This window comes from Rhinolophus hipposideros, assembly GCF_964194185.1.
Source record: "Rhinolophus hipposideros genome assembly, chromosome: 10".
NCBI classification, from domain to species: domain Eukaryota; kingdom Metazoa; phylum Chordata; class Mammalia; order Chiroptera; family Rhinolophidae; genus Rhinolophus; species Rhinolophus hipposideros.
Genome location: NC_138056.1, coordinates 29,817,043 through 29,842,968, shown reverse-complemented (window position 1 = coordinate 29,842,968; position 25,926 = coordinate 29,817,043). Strand labels below are relative to the sequence as shown.

Below are 25,926 nucleotides of genomic sequence, written 5' to 3'. Positions count from 1 at the left end.
TGCTTATATGAGTTTTATCCTTCATATTGTTCATGTGGTATATCACATTTACTTATTTGCACATATTGATGCAACATAGAATCCCTGGAATAAATCCCAATTGATCATGGTATATGATTCTTTTAATGTATTGTTGGATTCAGTTTGCTAATATTTTATTGAGAGTTGTTGCACTATTTTCATCAGGGATATTGGCCTGTAATTTCCTTGTGGTAGCTTTGTCTGCTTTTAGTATCAGGGCAATGCTGGTAAAATGAGGTTGGAAGTGTTCCTTTCTCTATTTCTCTATTTCTCTATTTCTTCTATTTCTCTATTCTTTCTCTATTTCTCTATTGTTTTTTGGAAGTGTTTGAGGAGGATTGTTATTAATTCTTCTTTAAATCTTTGCAAGACTTTATCAATAAAGCCATCTGGTGTGGTACATCCAGACAACGGAATATTAATCAACACTGAAAAAAAATGAGCTATTAAGTCACAAAAAGACATGATAGAACCTTAAGAGCATATTACTAAGGGAAAGAAGTCAATTTGAAATAGTTATATGTGTATGCTTCCAATTATTGGACATTCTGGAAAAGGAAAAACTATGGAGAAAATTAAAATATTAGTGGTTATCAGGGGCAATGAGGGGAAGGATAAATAGTCAGAACACAGAAAATTTTGATGGCAGCAAAAATACTCCATGTGATAATATGAGTATAATGATAGATACATATTATGCATTTGTCCAAACCCATAGAATGTACAACACCAAAGGTGACCCCTACTGTAAACTATGGACTTTGGGTGATTATGATATATCCATACAGTTTCATCCTTGATAATATTTCTACCACTCTGGTGAGTGATGTTGATAGTGGGGAAAACTGCATTGTGAAAGCTGGGCTATATGTGAAATCTCTGTACCTTCCTCTCAATTTTGTTGTGAACCTAAACCTGCTCTAAAAATATAATTAAAACAAACAAATCAACAAACAAATGACACCCACAAAAAAATAAAAATGAAAACAAAACACAAAACAACACTACAGTTTAGGTGTCGTTGACCTAATTTAGCAGGACAGCAGGAAACAACAGTCCTGCAAAGTTACATAAATTGTCTAAAGCCTTGTTTTACTTATGTGTAACCCTGAATTAGAATCCACATTTCTTCAATTCCACAATACTTCATCTTACCCCAAAGCCAATTTCCATTCTTTGTTAATTCATCAGACTCAATAAGTCTTCTTTCCACAAGGAACCATCTCACTGACAGCAAAAGCAGGCCTGTGTTAAGGATTATAGGTATTATGTTTAAATGCAAACAATTATTTGATTAAATACCACGTTTGTATTTAAAGCAATTTAACGTTTCATGCTTTATTGATCATACTGGTGAAGTGATGTATAATTTCTTCAGTTGTTAAAAGTAATTAATATATGTAAATTTTTTCCTGAAGAAAAAAATGCAATAACTTCAGTACTGCTATCAATGTTGGCAAATCAGGCACCCTCGTTTTTAAATAAATGAGCACAAGGGTAGCCTGGCAAACTGATGCAGGAGGAAAATTACACTGTCATTCTTTCCCCCTACTCTTTGTGAACTTAATAGTTAACGAAGCTGCTTCTATCCTCTGTCCAAAGTAGCAAAAGTCCACAAAAATAGATTGATAGATTATAGAGGATAGATAAATAGATGATTGACACATAGATAGCAGATAGATAGATAGATAGATAGATAGATAGATAGATAGATAGATGATAGATAGATAGATAGATAAAACCTTTTATTTTGGACATATTCCTTGCCTCATCCTCACTTCCCAAATCTGGGAGTATTTTCATAAATGTACAATATTTGCATGAGAAAATATAATCAAACATTAAAATTTATAAATATGTGCTACATATTTATATTCTTATGAAGATCTTGAATAACAACCCTAAAATATATTATCTATCATTGGTGAGCCTGGTATTACTCTTTGGGGCTTCCCAGCCAGGTTAGTTTCCTACAGTAATTCTCTCTCTGCTCTTAAGGCATGCTGTCTGTTTTAGTTTACTTATTTGACTCCCTGTATCATCCAAATTACTGTGATTACATGCAACCAACACTGACCCTTACCAAATATAATAAAGAGGTTTTATTGTTAGAACATCAGGAGCTCTTATATCCAGGAGAAGCCAGTAGCAAAAGCCTGGGAATGGGCAGAAACAAAGCCTGCTTCAGGAATCTGGGAAGCATGAACCATAAGGGTCTTATTGTAGAAACACCTGGGACAAGGCAACATACTGGAATTCATGCACCTAACTACTTGTAGCCTCTTCTTAATCTAGTCAATATTAAGGTCCAAGACTAGAGGCTCCAATGGCCTAATTTGGGTCATGTGCCAATATCTTGGATAAGTCAGAGAATTTGATACATAAAACAATATTTGTGTTATACCATACCATAAAAGAGATGTAACCCTCCAGAATAAAATCAGGAACCATTAGGATGATAGAAGAAATGATGAACAGTTAATGAGGAACAAATGGGAGCTCTTTGGGATCAAGAACTATGTTTTTAATATTTGACTCATATTGCTGAAAGTAACTCATATTGCTACATTTTAGAAAGATTTCTGTAACCATAAATACGTCCATTTTTCTTGTTTCAGTTGTGATCCTTAATTTGCATATTCTTTTTATCCTAAGTACATATTTTAAATAAATGATGAATAGAAAAAAGAAGTTAACAAAACTTATTCAAATATGTACTATCTTCAAAGGATGCAATGATGAATAAGGCATGATATCTTTCCTTCAGGAGTTCCCAGCCTATCCGGAGAATCAGACATTTAAACCAATGACTAGTGTGGTATGAGTTATCATGCAGGCTATACCAAGAATATGTTCTTTACAATATTATGTAACCTAAAATTCAAAGCCATGCAGATTTTTAACTCTAATATACATTTTGCAATCTCATTCTATGAAATATTATTTAGACCTGTAAAGAGTAGATATCTTCTTAGATGTATCCTTAAATAGATGAAACATATTTGCAGTATGTGGAAAAACAAAAAAAAAAGCGACATGGGCCCTATAATTTGTGACTATATGAAATATTTATGTCTGTGGATATAGACAAAGACTGGAGAAATAAAATAGTTATAGCTGGAATGATGGGTTTGTTTTATATTTCAATTTCCTCTACTGCTGTTATACATTACAATGAATTTACAAGGGTGTGTTGGAGCTCTTTACTCAGTAATTTCATTGTTTAACAGAAACAAAATACACTAAAATTTCCCCTTGCCTGTTAAAGCGATTTAATCCATTCTTTATATTTTTGCAGTTGTGGTTTTTCCTGTGAGTGCCAAGGGTGACTGTTCTTCACCATTAGTGTTTTTTGTTTGTTTGTTTTGTTTTTTTTTGTTAATTTCCTCTGTTCTTTTAAACTTATTTCCTCAAGCTATCTGTAATTTGTAGATTATGGGAAGACAACTGGTGGATGTCCAGTAGGTTTTAGCTAGATTAAATGGCTGTTTTAATTCTTGTTAATATTTTTTAAGTTATCCAAGAGTGTCTGTCTATTTAAGAGTTCCACGTGTTTTAAACTATTAACAATATGAAAGTCACCTCCTTGCTACAAATCTAATGTTTCGCTGGCTTTCTGTATTTCTGTAGAATTTTTCAATTTTGTAGGTTTTAATCTTTGTTCTCAACATATGATCACCACCCCATCTGTTTTCAATTGCCAGGATCAATACTTCATTTCAGCCATCGTTCCCATCTACTTGGTCATTTTTTTATTGCTCCTTTCTTTGTTTCCCCACCCTGATTATCTTGTGTTCTACTTTGGCCTAAACACTGCTACTACATCACACTGACAGGGGCTTTAGCCATCTCTTTCTCTCTCTCTCTCTCTCTCTCTCTCTCTCTCTCTCTCTCTCTCTCTCTCTCTCTCTCTCTCTCTCTCTCTTTTGCCGTCTCATAGTCAGCTTTAAAATAGTCAATGGACTCCCATTTGGCTACTAAATTAAGTATAAATTTGTAGCTCTATTTTAGGGTTCCCTCCCTACTTTGTCGCATTTTTCTCATAATTACTCTACTGCTGCCCTGTAAATCAATAGGCCAATAACTGACTCTTTCTCCTACATACGTATTACCTTCACCTAGAATACCCTCTCCTCATCCTTCCCTTAATCATTCAGAGGCCCGTTTTAAAGATTATCCTTCCCATCATACCTTTTCTTAGTATCCAAAATGGATTTGACATCCATCCTTTCAAAATATATACAACTTTGCTTGTGCCCCCTCCTTTAATCTGCTTTATATTAGAAATGTTTATGTGAATAACAATCAGATTATGTAAACTCTATGAAGACAGAAACAACCCCGTTCTCATCTTTATACTCACCAATGACACGTAACACAGAGAACTGGTTTACCTGAAGACATTTTGTTTCCCTGTTTAACTTTTTTCTTATTCCTAGGGGAGATCATAAGATAGAGGTCTTAAACAAGAAAGAACAGGAGAGGAAGAGAGAGCAAGAGCAGGATACCTTCTGGATCTCACACAACTAAGTTAAACTTCTTCAGTATAAAAAGAGAGGCATTTTATTTGCTTTATTTATTTATTATCACATCTTTGGTTTTTATTTTTATAAGATTATTATTTTAAAAATTTTTAAAATAATAATCTTATAAAAATAAAAAAAACAAAGATACTTAATAAAACCAGTAGAATATTAAATGTAAAAAAATAGTAGAACTAGGAGCATATTAGAGAAACAATAGAAAACAAAGCAGTTTAGTTGACTAAAATGTAACTGCCTGTGGAGAACCAGGCCAATGCTGTTTAGAATGCTGCACAGAGAAACCTGAGTGGATTTGAGTCTTCTGACCAGACCATATCCTAGTATTTGTCTTCCTGGGTCCCCAGTGGTTAGAATCCTCTTTTCTTCCTCCCCAGTGATCCACTGAGATCAAAATTTCAGATTCAAGCAAGTTAGCGTTCACTGAGTTTAGTTTTTGTCTATCCCATCATAGTACCCTCACAGGCTGATGGGCATAATAACATATTCAAATCAGCTCTGGTCAAGAAACACACATTTGAGTAGATAACCCGCCTATAGGGATATTTACATATGTTAGTTATGGCATACTCTCCCTTAGTCAGACCTGGAAAAATGCCTTGCTACTTTTTTTTTTTTAATTTAGTGTTCCAAAAAAGATGACTTTTAGAATATTTAGGGTTTCCAGAGATATAAAACAGCACTTAATTAGCTAGTGAAGCACTGAAGTAAATATAATCCTTCATGTAAATTACAGTAAGATGTTACAAAGCATTCTTTCTTACCGGGAAAATAAGGTGTGTATTACTACTTCTCAGATAACTGGATGTTAAAATAAAGAGAAAATACAGGACTCCTTTTGGAGGAACAAGGGTTTTTTAAAATAATTCCATTGGACATCACTAATATAAAATTGAGTAGAAATCATTTTATTTAATTCCAAAGTTAAGAATTTTTATGGTACACTTTTTAAGGTCTATATATACAAATTTTAATTTTGTTATTTTTCTTTGAGTGTGATGTTGCATTGTATTATATTTTACAATGTCATGTGAATCAGTTGAATCTATTTATCTCTAAATCTTCTCTCTCTCTTTCCCTCTCTCTCCCCCACCCCCACCCCTTCTTTAATGTTCTCTCTTTCTTTCTCAAGGCTCAACAAAGCACTCCTGGAAGCAATGAGAGCTCTCAAGTTGTGACAACAAAGGAAGAAAATCTGAAAATCCCTGAGTGCAATTCGGAAAATGTAAGATTAACTTAAAATGGTTTTAACAGTATTCAACATGAAAACAAGGACATAAGCATTTTAACAATCCTAGTTCATGTCACCATAAGATTTTCTATTTATATGTAGTATCTGCCATTTAACACTGAATTTTTAATTTGGAAAAGCAGACTTCTTAGATGTGAATCAAATAGGTATTCCATTAAGAAGGATAAACAGACTCTCAGGAGTACTGTGGACTTGAGTTGTCAGAGATAAGGGGGTGACCACACTTTCAACAGCATGCTCATTTCCAGAATCACGTTACAGAAACTTGTTAAAATATTAAAAACAAATAAACAAAGCCCCAAAGGATATGATTCTATAGTATTTTCCCCATAAAACTAATAAACCTAGCATTATAGAGACATTACATTAAAGAAAGGGAGATTATTAATATTCTTAATATTCATATTACCTATTATAATAGGTAATATAGAACTTGTGCCCTGTGAGGTTTTTGTTTGTTTGTTTGTTTATTTATCATAATAAGTAAAATGAAATTTTAATTCTGAAACTTAGGCACTATTACAAATCTAGCATATTTGGATTTGAGAAACAGCAAATGATAGTTGTGTTGAGTACACTCAAAGTTAGTCAATCTAGTTAACAAGATGCAAAGTATTTATTCAAGCTACTCATGATTGGAAAAAATCAGGCTACAGTAGGGAAAATAAGTCAAAAAAGAAACATAAGTTAACCAAATCAATCTCTGTTTCCTCTGTTGGCTCCAAAAGTGAATTTAGAAATACGAATTTCTCAACAATTTTCCTTTCATATCTTTGTATATTTAAACATATACCAAAGCCATACAAATGATAATATGATAAGGTTAACTAGAATAGAAATAAAATACTCTGCAATTTACTTTAATAAAGGAAGAAGTCGAGAAGATTTTGGGTAGGAAGAAATATTTAGTTGTAGTTTGCAAGACAGATAGGTCTCTGACAAGGTAAACAAATGTGGAGAAAGAAGAATACAGAAAAACATGCCTCAAAAATATAGTGCAGAAAGTGGTGGGATATGTGCCTAAAAAGGTAATTCGGGACTTACATGTGAGGGGCCATGCTAAGGAGTTTGGTTCGAATTAGGGACATAGTCAAGTTTCAAATGTTTGTGTCCAATTAAGTGATAAGATCATTGGGTTAATATTAAGGAATGTTTTTATTTCTTGATATGTTTTCTTAAAAGTACCAAGAAATTACTTTTCTCTCTCTCTCTCTCTCTCTCTCTCTCTCTCTCTCTCTCTATATATATATATATATATATATATATATATATATATATATATATATATATATATATATCAAAACATTATGTTGTACACCTAAAACAATGTTATATGTCAATTATATCTCAATTAAAAATAAATAAATCTTGGAAGCTTCTGGCCTTCACCCTTATGGGTAAATACCCTTGTTTGCTCCTTGAAGGCCCCGCTCTGAGGCCTTGGGTTAGAGAATTTCAGTTACCTTATCCCTGCTTCTATACAGAGGGATGTGTGCCTTGAGCACATTGTTCTTGTAATGAGGTAGCCTAAGCATCTGAAAGGACAAAGAACCGTGACTTCATTAAGATTACCAAACAAACAAACAAAATATTCCCATTGGAGACAAACTTGAAAAGTCTTGCTAAGGTTCCCAAAAGCAACATTCAGGTCTACTTTTCCTACCAAGAGTGAGGCCTGCTCAAACTCACAAATTGGTTTTTGTTGTTTGTTTGTTCCACTCTCCTTCTGCTTCTGCCCTTCCTGTCACTGACAGTTCTTGTCCCATAAGCAGCTGCTACCAATCTGGGTCCCTTGAAAATGCTGCCTCCACCTGCAGCAACATGAATGTCTAGATTTTAGTCTTTGGAGACTAAATGCTCTAGTGCAGAGCATTCAGTATTCATAGGCTGTAGACTCAATTGCATATAAAGGCCAAGAGAGTAATTCATATAAATGAGTGAAATAAACCAGGTGTACGCAGTAGAAATTAGTCAGACTAGTGTGAACAGCAATTTTCAAATTCTAGACCTATAGTTCTTAGCCCTGTCTTACATTAGTGTATCACCTGGAGAGTTCTTATAAAGTACAAATGCCCAGGACAGACATTAGAAAAATTGACTGGGCATCTTGGTATGTGGGGTCTAGACATTAGTTGTATTTATTTTATTTATTTTTAAAAAATTTTCCAGGTAATTGCAATGCTCAGGCCATTTCGCCAACACTGTATTTCCTATGTAAATGATCATAAAACTCATCTGGGGAGTTTATGTAAATTAAATTCTGAGAAATTACTCAAGAAATTCTGCATGAATAAGACTTAGTATAACCTTAGTTTTTTAACATGAACCTGACAATCCTCTTCCCAATCACTGTGATTCTGAGGGAGATGGTCATTGAGCCATTATTTGAAAAACGTTTATTTAGATAAGTCATAATCCCTTCAGTATATTTATTGTTCAATAATGGATTTTCTGCTTCTCCTGTTATATTTGCATTTTAAAGAAAGCAGTGTCTAAATAAGGCTCTGCAATGCTAGTAATGAAAGCCTGTGGTGTGACATTTGATAGTGGGTAAGGGGGATCCATCTCAGAACCCTTCATTTATTATGTAACCACTCCATAAACATGAGTTGTCTCTCCATTTATTTATTTATTTTATAATATTCTTCAATAATGTTTTATAGATTTTCAGTGTACAAGACTTAGACTTCTTTTGTTTTCTTTATTCCTAAGTATATTATTCTATTAAACATTATTGTAAGTGGGGTTGTTTTCTTAATTTTGTTTCCAGGTTGCTTATTTCTAGCTATAGAAATGCAGTTAATTTTTGTATATTTATCTTGTATCAGATTAAAGATTTTTAAGTGACTATGAGCTCTGAGTTAAACTGATGAGATTTGCAAAACTACTATGTAAAGTTACAATGTTGATTTCAAGTAATTATGATGCTGCCTCCAGAATAAGGGAGATAAATCCCTTATATAATTTTTACTTATCAGAATGTTTCATTCTAGAAATAACACTTCTAAGGTCAACTATGACAAATGGAGTGTGTCTACTAAAGCTTGAGGTGAAAGGCTGGAGAGCAAAGTCAGAAATGTGATGTTGATTAGTTTCATTTATGTTTCAACCAGTTACTCGATATGTAAACATGAATTTTTAACCCCTTTGAGGCTCATTTCCCTCTTCTTAGAAAGAGAGATACAGTTATTTTACCTTTTATAGCTTGTTATGAGATTCAGTGACACAGCCTAGCTTAATGCCTAGAATATCATTGGCACATAACAAGCTCTCAGTAATTATCACTTTGTATTCCTTTATGCAAAACTATTCCTGTTACTTAAAACCTCATTAAATATTTTTGAATTAAGTATTTTAATTTTTCAAAGGAGCAAACTTAAAAGATGACAAGAGCAATCTTAAACATATAATTTGAAGTAGGGAGAAGTGTTGTTATTCTCAGGGCAGAAGCATATGCCGCTAGTGACAACAGGTGTAAAGAGAATATGTCAGGCAAATATGAAAGTGAACTCCTAATGTGAAGTATCTAAAAATAGAATTAACTACTAGAGGACATAGTATATTATATGGTCGAATAATGAAAAACAACTATTCTGGTGTGTAGTTTGGAAATGAAGCATTAGATGAATGGGAAAAAAAAAAAAAAAAAACCTATCATGCTAAGCATCTCTTTCCATTTCAGGATTTCATGACCATCAGTAACCTGACTGGGAGCTGATGGGATCACATGCAATCCCTCAGTAAATAAATACCAAAGGTCATACCTGAGACTAACTAACATAGCAGAGAAACTCTGGAATTACATAAAAGTTAGATTTGAATACTAACTTTGCTGTTTCCTAACATATCACATTGGAAGGGATTTTATTATTCAGATCCCTTATCTGTATAATGTCGATCAATGATTTTCAAACTTTTGCATACGTAGGAATCACCAGGTCAACCTGTGAAACTGCTTATAGTAAGGCTTCAGTCACACAGATGATTAATCAGTAGATCTGGGGCACAGCCCGGGAATGTGTATTGTTTTAATACACCCACTTAGATTTTCTTCTGTCGATATTTCCTGTTAATTATTTTGAGAAACTTTGATGTTGATTTCTTGCACGTTTATCATGATTATTATGTATAATAGATATTAAATAGGCAGTATTTGATTATATCATCAATGTCCTTGTTAGTTCATTCTAAAAAAGCTGCTCTGCAATTTTAATGTTCAAGGTCACAATATCCTGGATGGTCAAGGCCCCGAACTTAGAATTAGAGACCATGCGTATTCTTAGATATCCTTGTGGGTCCATTCTACCTCCTGCCCAATGTTAAGTCAGTTAAGATCACTTAGCAAATTGATCTCTGGGTTCTTTGGCCTTCTTTTTTATTTTTTTTTAAGTAGGCTTAGAGCGATCACCAAAGGCTTAACAGTATACAGGACTATCAGTTTGGGGTATGTTTAAATTACTTTGAAAGCAGCTTTGCTTAAATGATAATATTGGAGTCACATGGAGAGAGCAAAGGATTGTACCTGCTTCATTTCATTTTCCTGCAGTTTGCAAATGTGTCTCATATTGTTTAATAGCTTAGCAAGAATTAAAGACATTGAGCATTTCATTTTAATTTTCACTTAGGGATTAAGACTTACTACTCAATGTAAATGTGTTTTACGATGTTTCAGACTGTGATAGGCAGCAAATACTACTTATTTTTTTTCATTTTGAATAAATGGAAAGCAATAATGGCATAGAAAACTATGCCATGCTTTTCATGTTAAAACAATTTTGTCAGAGATTTAAGATATCCTAGTTTGCTACTGTATCCAGTGTTCATTGTGTGACATTTGATGGCCCTGATAAGTTGATGGCAGATACTTGGTTAACAAAATTTCCTAGGCAAGTCATATCCTCTATAAATGTACTGAGAGACCACTGACCAGTGTCACTATAGGTGACACTCCATCAGACCATCTGAAGAGGTTGGCTTTGTTGTGCGAGGTGGCCTGTGGGGTCTCTGGTCCCACTCCTCTGGGGACAGAGCCCCAGAGAGCAGTTTCCAGGCTTTCGGCCTCACATAGAAAGGTGCTAGCTCAGGTAGTAAATTACCATCAACTGTGATTGGATGGCCATCAGCTCTGGCTAGTTGGCTGTCAGCTGTAACCAGTGAGCCATTGGCCACTAATATAACTGCTGTGGCTATGCTAGCAGAAAACGGGGGCTAGCAAGAAGATGGTGGCTGAGCTGGCAAGTGCGGATTGCAGTTAGGACGGCGGGTTGTGGACAGTGTGGCTCCTGCTTCCTGTGTCTCCAACCCAGCCGCCAACAAGACTGTAGTGAGATGACTCCCCTATCTATGGCTCTGTGGGTGTTCCTTTTTGGCCTCACCACGTCCTGAGTTCTTATGTGGCAGTACCAGAGACCCTGCAGGCAGCCCCACATGAATAATGGCGCAGCGAGCAGGGTCTCCCGCACAACTCCTTACATAAGAACACAGGACATGGTGAGGCCAAATAGGAACACCCACAGAGCCATAGATAGGGGAGTTATACCACTATAGTCTCGCTGGCGGCTGGGCTGGAGACACAGGAAACAGGAGCTACACGATCCGCAACCCTCACTCAGCTGCTTGCTAGCTCTGCCACCATCTTCTTGCTAGCCCCCATTTTCTGCTAGTGTAGTCACAGCAGTTATCTTAGTGGCCAATGACTCACTGGGTACAGCTGACAGCCAACTAGCCACAGCTGATGGCCATCTAATCACAGTTGATGGCCATTTACTACCTGAGCCAGCACCTTTCCACATGAGGCCGAGAGCCTGGAAACTGCACTCCTGGCTCTGTCCCCACAGGTTCATACAAGATATTTTTCATTGAGCTACTGTCATATTTTTTAAGGAGCAGGTATCCCTCCAGATAATTTAGAAATGGTAGATAATTTCCTAAGGTCTTTAAAACAATTTTCTGCTTTTCACATTAGATTTAAATTTCCATGTTTGCCCTTCTATAACGTCTTAACTCAAAGCTTGCAAAATGTGAACTTAATTGTGTTTTCTTACCAGAAATCTTACAAAAACTTTAAGAATAATGTTTAACTTATTATTTTAGTAAATAAAAATAATCCCATAAGCATGCTACAGTAAATAATATTTATTATAAGGATATTGGCCAAACATGGATGTGCAAATACAAAGTTTAATCTGGTCAATAATTCTTTGATTCCCCCTTCCTATCTTCCCTGCAAGACACATAATGGTTTTCTCCCCTGAGTCCCTATCATGCTTGATTTATACATGTATTTTATCTTGTATCACATTTCATCTTGCTCACTGAGTATTTATATAAGTTTCTCTTTTTCATTAGATAACAAGTAATTTCAGGACAGAGACTATAAAAATATGGGTATTTCCTTCAGAAACAAGCAAAATGCTCATCTTAACATATGCTTATCAATATTTCTTTAAAATATCCCAAATTACAAAGTTAGATAGGGCTGCATTTTTCAAAAATTTAACAATTTCATGTGGATAATGAAGAAATTAAAGTTCAGAGAGGGCATGTGACTTGCCTGGAGGTGCAGGGTTAGACCCTGTCCGATTCCCAGACTACCATTCCTCCATCAATTGGATTCAGGGTTGTCACCTTGATTCAGTAGTACGTGTTCAGTCTTTCAACTTCTTACTTTATGATTTCTGACCTCCTCATTATTAAAACAGTAGTAAAATATCATTCTGTAATTAATATAACAAATCCATTTCATACACAATAATGACATCACACAAAAATTTATCCAAAGTGCATCTGTATTTCTAAGTAACTTGATACTTAATTTCATTTTTCTTCTTTATATTACTCTAAAATCTGTGCTTCTTTTTTGCCTTCAGCCTATGCGATATCTTAATCAAATATGCAGAACAAGCTGAACGTTTTTACCTGTCAGAGATATTTTTGGTTGGTTGAATTTTAGGTTGTCCCGTTATACATTTGCATTAATTATTTTGAGATTTTTTTAATGTTTTAGAGAAAAGTCATAAGAGATATAACTAATCTCTCTTGTGAAGTAGAACCAAGTGCTTAATGCCAATAACAAGGTCATAATATTCAGCAGAATCAAAGATATAATAAACTCAAGGAGGACTTTAAATGAATTTCTGATAAGTGATTCCATCTGCTTTAATTCTTAAAGTATGATTGTTTATTCCTAAGGGAAAAAATAATGTGTAATTTCCAATGACATTAATGCAGATGTAGAGCATGTAGTGATTTCTGTTAAATTAGCCTATGTTAAGTAGACCCCAGGGTGTCCAGCAGTGAATCAATGTTCAAGAACAATCAGAAGGTAAGGGAAAGTGAAATAGTGAATGACTCGTACAGGTTCGGAGGAGGTACAGCGCATGTGCTGGGCCATATGGGGAGGTCAGGGAGGTGCACTCCGAGAGCAGCAGCAGGACATGGGCACATGTTTTTTATCACTGTGGGGACAGAGCCAGGAGTGCAGTTTCCAGGCTCTCGCCCTCAAATGGAAAGTGCTGGCTCAGGTAGTAAATGGCCATCAGCTATGGCTATATAACTGCTGTGGCTACGCTAGCAGCAAATGGGGGCTAGCAAAAAGATGGTGGCTGAGCTAGCAAGCACAGATTGTAGTTAGCACGGCAGATTGCAGCTAGCAAGTGAGGTTGGTTGGCAGAGAGAGAGTGGATGGCAGGTTGCGAATCATGTGGCTCCTGCTTCCTGTGTCTCCAACCCAGCTGCCAGCGAGACTATAGTGGTATGACTCTCCTATCTATGGCTCCATGGGTGCTCCTTTTTGGCCTAACCATATCCTGCATTCTTATGTGGGGAGTGGGAGCAGAGACCCCCCATGCCACCCTGCATGACAATCACTCTCTGGTCTGGGGCATTGAGTAGGACACTTTGAGTCTCTGGCCTAGGCCAGATGGTTCAATTCAAACCAAAAAGAGCAAAACCTGGGCTTTGGTAAGCTCCACAGGGATCTTATCTAAGGGGTCCAGAGGCAGGAGAGACTTTATCCCCAGGAGCACTGAGAAAGTCATTCAGGAACTTACTCTTTCTTGTGACTCTGCAGGCTGTTATTTAGGGCATGGACTCCGGGGAGGGACTGGTGTCCGTTCCAGGCCCCTGCAGGCCCCTTAGCAATGCAAAATGGATGCTGAGGCAGCAATATTATGGAGTCGTTGAGCCAAAATCTTAACAGTGCCCTTTTGAAAAGGTCATTCTAAATATGCCACTATATTTTCATAATTTCTAAATAGGATATTTGCATGTATCATAATGAAAATCTTCTGAAGGCTCTGACTCTGTAAGTTAAATTAGATAGACTGATCTGATTCTGTTTTGAGGAGGACAAAAACAAATACAGGATGGATAAGGACATCCTCCAAGGCTAAGGTCACTGAAGGATAAGTAGTTGGTTAATGAGACTCTTTTTCTTGCCTTGTTAAATCCTAAACAGAAAAGGATGAGACTGAAAGAACCACATACCTTTTCAGGGGGTGAGTGCGAAGGAGGAAATAGCAACAAATCCTTTAGCAATGTTTAGATTCTCTGCTAACAGGAGTCAAAATGTTGACACCAGGGTTGTAAAATTATAGTGACTAAATATCAATGTTTATATTCTGATCCAAATCTCTATTGACAAAATACAGAAATTTTGATCGAAGTAAGGGAAAGCTAAGGATGGTAAAGGAAGGATAGAAACTGAACTTAACTGAGCACTTAGCTGTATGTGTAAGATACTCCATTAAAGATATATATATTAATGTACCGTGTTTCCTCAAAAATAAGACCTAGCCAGACAATCACTCTAATGTGTCTTTTGGAGCAAAAATTAATATAAGACCCAATCTTATTTTACTATAAGACTTGGTCTTTGTAATATAATATGATGTGATGTGATATGATATGATATGATATGATATGATATGATATGATATGATACCGGGTCTTATATTAATGTTGCTCCAAAAGATGCATTATTGCTGATTATCCATCTAGGTCTTATTTTCGGGGAAACACAGTAACTCTTCCAACAACCCCTTCAGGTAGGAATTATTTTACCTAACTTACAGATGAGGAATCAGAACCTCAGGAAGATGAAGTAACTTCCCCAAGTTCATACAGCTAATAAGGACTAAAGGAATTCTAATCAGAGATGGGCTAATTCTTCACTCCATTCACCCAGCACAGTTACCTTACATTACCTCATTTCACTTTGTATCAAGATTTAGAAGTAGGCATTATTATCTCCATTTTACAAATGAAGAAACAGTGAGATTAAGTTGACATATCCTATACATCATTCTATCAGCAATGTTGGCCTGTGATAAAGTTTTCAACAGTACAGAGATGTAGAAAACTGACTCTGGGTGGTCACACAATGCAATATATAGATGATGTATTATAGAAGTGTACACATGAAACCTATATAATTTTACAAACCAATGCCACCCTAATAAATTTAAAAGTAAAAAATGTGCAATAAAAATTGATATTGAATACAGTCAGATAAAATATTAGTGGATTTTCCATAAGTCACTCAATCTCTCTCTCACTCTCTCTCTCTCTGACTCTCTTTGACATTGGACCCTTTATCTATTTTTAATATTAAAATGTTCTTTCTTTTTCAAAAATATTGTTGAAATACAGCAGTGTTTTTGTTGTTGTTGTTGTTGGTTTAATTATGCTAATGTCAAAATCTGAAGCTGACCATCCATCCCCATGTTTGTAACTGAGGTTTAACTTTATTCTTCTGTAAAATACCAAAGTCCAGGAACTTCAATATTCATGAACATATGCACATTATCACAGAGAGTGGGAGATAGAATTGGGACTCAAACTCAATTATGCATGACTCCAAAGCTTGTTATCTGCACATTATGCAAGTCCTGATAATTACTGTGGAGACATAAGTATTACAGTCTCCCCTACCATGTTGTCATTCTGTACTTTTCTCCATGTGCAGAGGTAAATAATTAACAGGGTTGGTCTCAGCTATAGTTTTGTTATTTCTTTGTGTGCTATTGTGGCATAGTATAACATTTTGTGAGAAGGTAGTTTATTGCCCAAAATCACTGAAACAAACTGGTTATTCTGGTGGTGTTGGTGAAGATGTGTACATAAAATAGAGGGTATAATCATTTTAATAAACATTCATTCACAACTTATCCCATTCCATAATCAGGTCTATTGTATAATTGTATAATTACACAATATTGAGGTGGTTGAATTTGTGCATATTTTCCTGATCAGTTTTCATATTTTAGTGCTTGAGTTTCTGAAAATAGGTATTTTACTAATCAGATTGAATTTTATCTGACTGAGATGGAGTGTTTTGAAGGCCTATACTAGCCTTGTATTACATTTTATGCAATTCTCAAAACTGCCACTCAAACATTTTTGCCTATTAGGACAGAAAATAGATCCTTTGTATAATTAATCAATCATTCATTACAGCTAGTTACAATTCTGTCCATTCTTCCCCAGTAAAATTATATTTTTTATCATACATTCATTCATAAGGGGAAATGATATCTACACCTTTCCTGCAGTCCAAGAAAAAGAATTTAAGGTTCAAATTGATAAGGAAGAGCTTAAGTTTCTAAGCACCGTTCCAACTTAAGTATCATATTTTTATGAACATGTATAGTGTCCTATAGGCAAACTATTCACAAATAAGCAATTTTACATATGGCCACATCTCATTTGAAAGTGACAAATCTGCCATGCCTACAAGAAAAGGAGGAAGGCAGGAAGGCAGGAAGGAAGGCAGGAAAGAAGGCAGGAAGGCAGGCAGGCAGGCAGGCAGGCAGGAAGGAAGGAAGGAAGGAAGGAAGGAAGGAAGGAAGGAAGGAAGGAAGGAAGGAAGGAAGAAAGGAAAGAAAGAGGGAGGAAGGGAAGGAAAGGGGTTGCGGAGGTTGGAAGGAAGGAAAGGGAAGGAGGGAATGGGAAACTAAGGAAGAGAGGCAGAGGATGGTAAAAATAGAGGGAGGAAGGGACGGAGAGAGGGAATGGAGGAAGTGGTAGAAGAAGAAGAAGAAGGGAATAGAGATAAAGATATAAATAGATAGTTACATAGTTGGACAGACAGATAGATAGATATGTGTTATATGTTATTTTGAAGCCAAACAAAAGAAAATGCTAAAGCACAATAATAAACTTATCTGACTTGTGTTTTTTTTTCCTCACTATATCACTGTGCTTTGACATTTGGAAATATTTTACATGTACTCTTTGCATTGCTATGAAATTATCTATGCAAATTTGTATTATATCTTTTAGCTTACATATTTTTCACATTAATAAATAACCTAAAATATTGTCTTCAAACTACAAAATATCTTATGTTATCATTATTTAATTAATCACCCTACTTATGTTCAACCATTATTTAGTTTTCATTTTTTCTATTACACAAATCCCCATAATAAATACTTCAGAATACAAAGCATTTTCTAAAATTTATTTTTATTTGTGGATTATTTTCTTCAGAGAGAATATCCAAAGTGAAATATGCTAGATCATAAGCATGTTTAAATCATTGTATCTTATTTAATTATTTTCCAAAATACCTGTATCAATTTATTTTCACACCAGCATTTTAAAAGAGATAGAAAGACCAGGAAAGAGAGAGAGCAGTTCATTTCACCATGTTGTAGCCAACAGTAAATGTATAATTTTTGTTTTCTTGTTTAACAGAAGACAGTTTATTAGTGTACTGATTATTTATAATATTTTGTATAATTAGATTGTACCATTTTTCTTCAATGACATGAAGATGGCTTTGCATTAACGCTTCTGAAAATATAATGTAGAACTACATTTTTCCAAACTTAATGGACCAAATAAATCATTATATAATCAACCATCATTTTTAAAATATATATCAGGGAGTCTACTGTGATATGATAATATGTATGATTTACTATGCCGTATATATCAGAGGCTTTGTTCCAGTTTGTTTACAACATTTATTTTTATCTTCATCATCATCATCATCATCATCATCATAATCATTATTATTGTTACTACCATATATTGAGATATTAGTAGTAAAAGGCACTGAGCTCAGTACTTTAAATCATTTTCTTAATGTTTACAAACATTTGTAAATTAAAATTGTCCACATTTTACAAATGTGGAGTTTAGATTGAGAAAAAGCAAGTAATGTATCTAAGACCACAAAGCTAGTATGTGGTAGATTTAAGAATTTGAACTTTGGTTCAAGACACACTTCTTAGCCCACGGGTCTGCCCACTACCTTATTCTTTTCAGTCATAACATCTTTTATGTGAAATAACACTTTTTGTCTCTTTCCAAGATTTACAATTCCATTCCAGATTCGACGAGGAAGAATTAAAAAAAAAATGAAAAAGTCAACAATTATTGCAGGTAGTGTTGGGAAATCAGTTAAACAAAATATATATTACTATAACAAAAAGTTCTGTGTTTGTGTGTGTGTTTAACAGTCATAATAAAAGGAAACTCTCTGCATCTGAGTAGGTGATAGCAGAGATTCAATCTTTTAATGCCCAGTCACTTATCTGTGAGCCATTGTTGTGGATCATTAAGGTGAGTCTGATGACCATACTCCAATATCACATCTCACTTGTTTAAGAAGACAGTCTCCAAGTCTTTCATTCTTTCATCTCATCCATCTCTTTAGTTTTTCCTCTGCCTGCCTCTTCAGTCATCATGCCTGGCACAAACAGGGTGAGCAGCAGCATAGAAAAATTTGGCAGGACCTGCATTTTTATACTAACCATAAAAAGCTCCCAGAGTTCCAAGTAAACCATTGTTTAAATAAGAACTGCTAGGGAAACTGGTTCATAATATTTGTCAATATGGGTGGCATTTTATCTTCTCTGGGGATCTCCTTTCTCTTCTTTTGGAACTAGAAAATCTCCCTACTCTTCCTATTAGTCCTGGACAGCCAAAAGGATATTTGGAAAGGTGACACCTGTCCACTTAGCTTGGCATCGTTGTCTAAAGATGTTCTCTGTGGTAAGGGAAAGCATGAAAGTTGGAAGAATAGAAAGGATGCATAGAGCTTATCAAGATCACAGATCAATGTGATCTTCATGGATTTATCATTTGAACTGCTCATTACATGATAGTTGACAGTTTGCAACATGGGTAATTACATTGTGGTCATTTGGGGCATTAATGAATCCTGAGCAAAATTGGGGAGATACAAACTTGCTTGTAAAGTTTGAAGACTAGGAAAAATGCTGTGGCTATTGCATTCAATATGGGGTTGGAGGTGTTAAGAGATAAGATTAAATGTAGCCATATTAAAGATGAGCTTATGTGCTTTTTAAATAAGTGTATACTTTACAGGCAATAGGACCTTACAAATTTGTTGGTAGGGTGATGTTTTTTCTGATCAGTTTTGATTAGATTGATTTTTATGCAGTCAGTTATCAATGGAAATATATGTTAGGAAGACATTTCTGGAGGCTGCACTGATACCAAACTTGTCACTGAAGGGAGGAGGTTCTGTTGATGGCATTTTTCAAGTATTGTATGGAATGATCACTTTAGAGTCCTGTTCGTGAATTTGTTCAATTTCCAGTATAAAGAAAGTACCAGCATGTAAGCTTTCTTTAAAAAGTAGGCATATCACTGCAGGATATTTACAATATAATTGTGTCCTCATAACTACTAAATTGAATATAACTGTCAGTCTTTTATCTGTAAGTTCTTCCATGAACTGTCCCTCCTGTAGTCATCTCTCTGTAGCTCCTATCTCAGCTGACCTCACTGCTATTACCTTTACTATGCTGTCCCTCCACTATGTGTCTACTTTTACTTCTCTTTTATCCTCTTGAGGTGTATGAATTTAAGCAATCAAGTTTTGATGTATCTTGCTTGTGATGGGAAGTTAAGCATGCTTTCATGGTATGTTGTAGTGTATATGTTTCAGGCATAAAGAGAAAGTGAATCATTTGAAAAAGGAAATTTTTTATTCAGTTGATAGTTTAAAATTCCAACTCCAAATATCCGAGTATTTAAACTAAACTTTTGGAAAAAAAATATCCTACTTTCAACTTCCTGTCAACCTTGTGAGAAAAAGAAAAGGCATCTGCCTTAACCAGTCCTGGTGATCTCCAGAATCATGCAAGTGAGGGAGAAATCCTCATGACTCTGACACACACACACACACACACACACACACACAAACTCTAGCCATTATTCAAGGTGCATTTCCAGCACACTTAATCACTCTCTGATATTCTCTTTTATATATCCTTGTTTTTGTATTTATTTCTGCTTTCTCCACTAGAATATATTTCATTAAGTGTAAAACTCTTGTCTTTTTCATTGTTCTATTTTCAACCCTTAAACAGTACCTGGCTGAGAGTAGGAATTCAATTAAAAAAAGGAATTAACTTCATTTTTTTCTTTTCTTGGTAACCGCATCTCTCACTCTAGTATCTTGGTAACCACATCTCTCACTCTGAAGAGCATTTGTTTTAAGAATTACATTATATTATGTCCAAGCCAGCTTCCCAAGAAGTATACCCATTGGTTTAATTCTATATGAAATGATTCTCAGTATAACTTGAAACCCTGGTTTATTAGATAAATCTGTAAATATATAAACACAATTTGAAACCTCTATGTTCTCATCTTTTTTTCTCCCAAAGAAAAAGATCAATTGTGTTTATTATTTGTATCCATAATGTCAAAAGAGAAGCATTAGTACTAATTGTTTTTTTGCATTCTTTTAAGAAAGTACTCATTTCTCTATTTCCTTTTCTTCTCATCTTCTCTCCCCTGTCACCCTAAGAAAGTCTAAACTTGTATAGTATTTTTATAAGAGTTTATTTGAGCCAAACTAATGGCATTCTGGAAAGCAAGATCTCAATTGCTCTAGAGAATGGCAGTTTCTTTTATACATTTGGAATTAAGGAGGCAATGCAAGGAAGACTACATGGAGGTGGGAGAAAGCACATGGACACAAGATCATGTGCTCCCCTGAGGGGTCTGAAAAAGAGGATTACTCTGGCATATCAAAGGTGTGTTAACCTAGATGCACAAGAAAGAATACAGGGCTTGCTTAAGGCAAATATAAACCCTTTACTGAAGAAGTTACATGCCTGGAGCGTGATACCCATCATGGTGTGCCCGGTTAGGTATTTATGTTCAGATCATCCTGTCAGTTTACTTTTCATCACTGGACTTGTCAGATTTATTACAGAGCCTCTTTTTCATCCTCTCCTTTTTCCTTTTCCTCCTCTATGTGTGGGAATTACATGACTGTTGATTCTGCAACATACTTTATATTTGTAATATCAGTGTCAGCTCATTGTAATTGTTGGTTTATAATCATTAATGGTAGTAATAATGATAATAATAATACTGATGATGATGATAATAATGATAATGATAGGGGAAGAGGGAGAAAGAGAAGGATGTTTACTATTTGTTAACATTTATGGTGACTATTTTATATAGTTTTTAATTTTATACTCAAAATAACCTTATGAAGAAGTGGCCCCATTTTGCAGTGAAATAACATAAGACACAGAGATAAGTAACTGACCAAGTTATTTGATCAAGTTCACTAATGAATAAACATCGGAACTGAAACCAACGTTTGTTTTCCTCCCAGGCATTTTTAACCATTTGGCAAAATTACTTTTATACCACAATGCTGGAAATTCTTCTTGCCTTTCTTAACTACAGTTCTCTAGAATTTTTGGCAATCTGGGTGATATTGCAACAAGAGTGAGAAAACTCCACAATCCAATCTCCCCTTTATGTTCTCACCAATTAAATGCCTACTTCATCAATGACTATACATTTGATAAGATGCTTATACTTATGTTTCCCTTTATCTGTTGCTTTTCTGAGAAACACTAAGAATTTTACGAATCCCATCTCATGAAGTTTCTACAATGTCTGTGAGGTACAGAAAATGTAAGTTTAAACGTACTGTTCATTATAAGATCAAAGTATCAAAAAAGGTTTGAGCTGTCATCCAGCCACATAATATTTTCTTTAATGTTAAAATTTAATAAGTTTTTATTGTTCAGATGATCAAAGTCTTGTCTCAAATAGTCAGCTATGCTTGCATTAATGAAAGAACATATTCCACTAAAAATCCTTTAGCATTTTTCTCATGATGATGACCTCAAGTGATGTTCCACACATACAAAAAAGGGTCTTGAGGTGAAATAGATTTGAGAAATGGTTGTATCATACCTCCTTCTAAGAGATTTGTAATGCATTTGGGCATTATGAAGAAGTGGCTTTCAAATTTCATTGTGCATTGGAATTGCTGGAGTGCTGTTTAAAAATGCAAATCTATATTTATAGGACTGAATTATCTCCCAGAAGTATTCTTTTAACAATCACCTTATGTGATTATGTAGACAGATCATTCAAGACCAAAACTCTAAGAAATTGTGTTTTAAAAATGCAACTGTTTAATATTCAAATAAACTTTTCCCAAAACTTTTAAGCGCTTTCAACTCCATTATTCTAAATATATTTTGGAAATCCTACACTATGCAGGTTACTTTTTGTACTTACCATGTTTTTTGAGCTTGATTTCATATACCTATTTTAGTTAACTTTTAAACAGCTGAATACAAGTATAATGAAAACAAAGGCCAGTTATGTTATTAAAATATATACAGAATAATTATAATTTTTCCAGGGTAATGTTAGATTTTAGATCTGACTCAAACCCATGCGATGTAAAAATAAACAAATTTATTTCTTAGGCAGTGTAGAAGATTCTGCTGTACATCTGTTCTTGGAAATAAGGTAGTCAAGGGGTTTGGCTACTGATTTCTATTGTTACAGCTAAAATCTTACTTTCCACTACACTGTAGACTGATTCAGAATATGGGGCCGTGTGTAACCATTTTGGAACCTGTATCAAATATACCTAATATACCTAAATTTAGTCATATGAAAAATAAGACATTTATTAAAATTCTAAGAATTGTAATATTTTCACTGCCAAAATTTGTTTTATTCATTTATTACTTACAGAGGTTATACATTGGCCATTTGCTATCTGGTAGACATCCAGCTGAGCTCTAGGGCTGATAAATGTAGCCTCTGTCTTTAAGGAAATTTACAATATATTGAGGAGCCATACATGCCCATACATACAAAAACAATGTTAAGTGCTAAAACGTTTATATGCATTGTAGCTTTAGAACAAAAAAGTGTTACTGAGTCTATGTAGTGGTAGAAATTATGTGCTATGGCAGGAATGAGTAGTTAGCTTCTAGGATGTCACAATGAAGAGAGATATGTATGAAGGTAGAGTATCAGACACATAGACACGGAAGGGTAAAGTATTACATGGCATGTGTTTAATTAAAAACAATAGAGTGTAAGAATATGGAATGTATAAAATAACTTTGCTCTAAAATCTGAATTGGACTAGGTTAAATGTCCTATACAACTTCTTTTGTTTTCATCTACTTGTAGAATTTATAGAATGTTAGAGTTCAAAACCAACTTCTGTACCCATCTGTTTGACCCTCAAGGAAACAAACTGATGCTCAGGGTCAGAGCTAACTGGTGGCCATGGACTGTTAAACACCTAGGCTCTGTCTTGTATATGGAAAAGATTTTGGAAAATACAAAAAAAAAAAAAAAGAAAAAAAAAGGAAAAGAAAGAAAGAAAAAGAAAAAATAAGGAAAGAAATGCATATTCTTACACTAAACAATTATATGATTACTTTAAAAATATGTTCAAAATAAAGAGGGAGAAAAAAAGGAAGGGGTGATGGGAGAATGAAAGGTAGTAAGGAAAGGAGGATGGAAGAGAGGCAGACAAAGAAGGAAGGCAGTTAAAACAGGAAGGGTGAGAAGGAGGGAGCAAGGGAGAGTGGGAGGGAGGAAATATTCAATATTTTAACCTTGGTTAAAATGGAAAGGAAGGCCAATTGGCATACACTGCCAATAATTCATCTTCTTAAAAACTGTTGAAGTTAATGAGTAAAATGAGGTTTCCTGATTAGTAAAATATATGATCTTATTTTCAAAATATAATATTTATAAGGTATTGAAGATTTTTGCTACATAGATTGGTTGATCATATTGTTTAATTTGTTTCCTGGTTTGCAATATTGATGTTCCTGCAGGAATACAGACCATATTTATATTGTAGAGCCTAGACACATCAAAAATATAGTAGTTTTATAATTTTTTTAAAATTTTTACAAAGGAAAAACTTGCCATAGGAATCAAACTTTGTTGTAGTCGATGACTGCCAAACAAACCACTGAGATCCAAAGACTGACTGGGAATGCTTGCTTTCTCCTTGGGATCCCACTCATGTTGTGATGATTACCCTAGCTTGCCCTTCCAGCTTGTATCAAAGTGAAAGAAATGTCTCAGTGAGAAGAACTCAAGGGAGTTTTCTCTCACCTACCTTCATTTAATTTACTTTCACTGACCTTTTTTCAATTGCAGGTTTTACAGAAGGATGGGACCTGTTTAATGAAGCATAAAGAAAATCCCCCAAGAAATGACACTGCAGAACCAGAGCCTACCCCGCAGGTATTTATTGGTTGTTGGTTTTATATCATAAAGCATTACTGGAATACATTGGGTTCGATGATTTCTCTCTTGCTCTAGCTGAAGCTGGGATGTTTTATTAGTTAATACAAGATATTTCCTTCACCTAGTGCTTCTGAACCTTTCCGTGACCACTGTGCTTGCTACTAAGCTTTTGGTTTGATTAGTGGAAGTTCTCAGAAGAACAAGAGTGAGGGAGGTGCCTCTCTCTTTCTATGCAACCAAGAAACAAACAAAAATAAACAGCAAACAAAAAACATGTATCTATTCTTATGGGACAAAGAAGATATAAAGACTTGGGAAAGCACAGAAAGTAGAAAGAAATACATATCCACACAAAAACAAACAACAAACGCACAACTCAGGAGCTTAATTCTGAACTTCTACCTATACTGTTCTGTATTTGACCAAAAATATTATAGGCTGGCAATTCTGAGACTTAATTTCATTTAACACAATATATTTCAAGTTTGAGGTTAAATTAATCAGAATTGAATGATTTGGGCAAAGTTATTTGGGCAAATATTTTCTATAAAATATTTGATGAGATATATGAATTTACATTACTATTCTATTACAATTTTAATTTTTACCTTTTTTTGACTCTCCTAATTGTCTTTTTGTGTTACTTGACAGAAATTGCAAATGACTCCTTGTACCGAATGTGAAGTGGAAAAAACCCAAGAAAACCAATTGACCCGCTTTGAAGGGAGGGTAACTAGAGAAGAAAAAATACTGTAAATGTCAAAAAACTGTGTTAAAAAAAATCATTTACTATTGTCTTCAGACCCTTTTTAGACCACAGGCTTGATGGAAATACTAAGTTTTTAAAGCATGCATCTTTTTCACAATTTTATGTACTTTATAGTCTGCAAATTTTCCAAAAGATTCCAGTCTGATTATGATCCTCAAGCAATAACCTAACTAAAAAGGCTATCGTAAACCGTCATTGTCATCAGTAAATTGCCCTGTATAAATTGGTCTGTTTTGAACTCAAATGCAATATAACATTTAATTGCTTTGGTTCATTTGGGTATCTAGGACTTCTATGATCTAGTTTGTGAAATCAGCTGGAGGATGAGAATATGTTTTGGATCTTCAGCATTCTTAGAATCCAAATCTCAATTATATTATAAAGATTCTGGCCCATACTGGCCAATTGGCTGAGATGACATCTCAGTCAATTTGGATTTGGCTATATATATATATATATATATATATATATATATATATATATATACACACACACACACACACACACACATACATACATATATGTTTGGATGTATGTATGTGTGTGTGTGTGTATATATATATATATATATATATATATATATATATACACACACATATATACATATATGTATATATATAGTGCCAAAAAATGTATACACATTTTAAGAAAGGAAAACTGGATTAAATTTGTAATACTCAATATATACCAATAACAAAAGATGAATGCAAGTCACATTTGACTTCTGCAATTACAAGAGGTGCTCAAAGTAGTTACCATCAGTGTCCAGACACTTCTGTACAGCAAATTACTGCTTGAGCAACATT

General features: G+C 34.6%; 1 protein-coding gene across 2 annotated transcripts in view; it reads left to right on the top strand.

The window, feature by feature from the left end:
- The window catches only part of LUZP2 (leucine zipper protein 2), a 416,204-nt gene extending 390,618 nt beyond the window's left edge, over nt 1–25,586 (top strand). For both annotated transcript variants that reach the window (XM_081062579.1, XM_081062578.1), the window contains 3 exons: nt 5,695–5,787; nt 24,262–24,348; nt 25,003–25,586. In XM_081062579.1, coding sequence (XP_080918705.1) covers nt 5,695–5,787; nt 24,262–24,348; nt 25,003–25,107 — 285 coding nt within the window. In that variant the 3' untranslated portion in view covers nt 25,108–25,586. The remainder of the gene's footprint in view (nt 1–5,694; nt 5,788–24,261; nt 24,349–25,002) is intronic.
- Nucleotides 25,587–25,926: the final 340 nt, after the last annotated feature.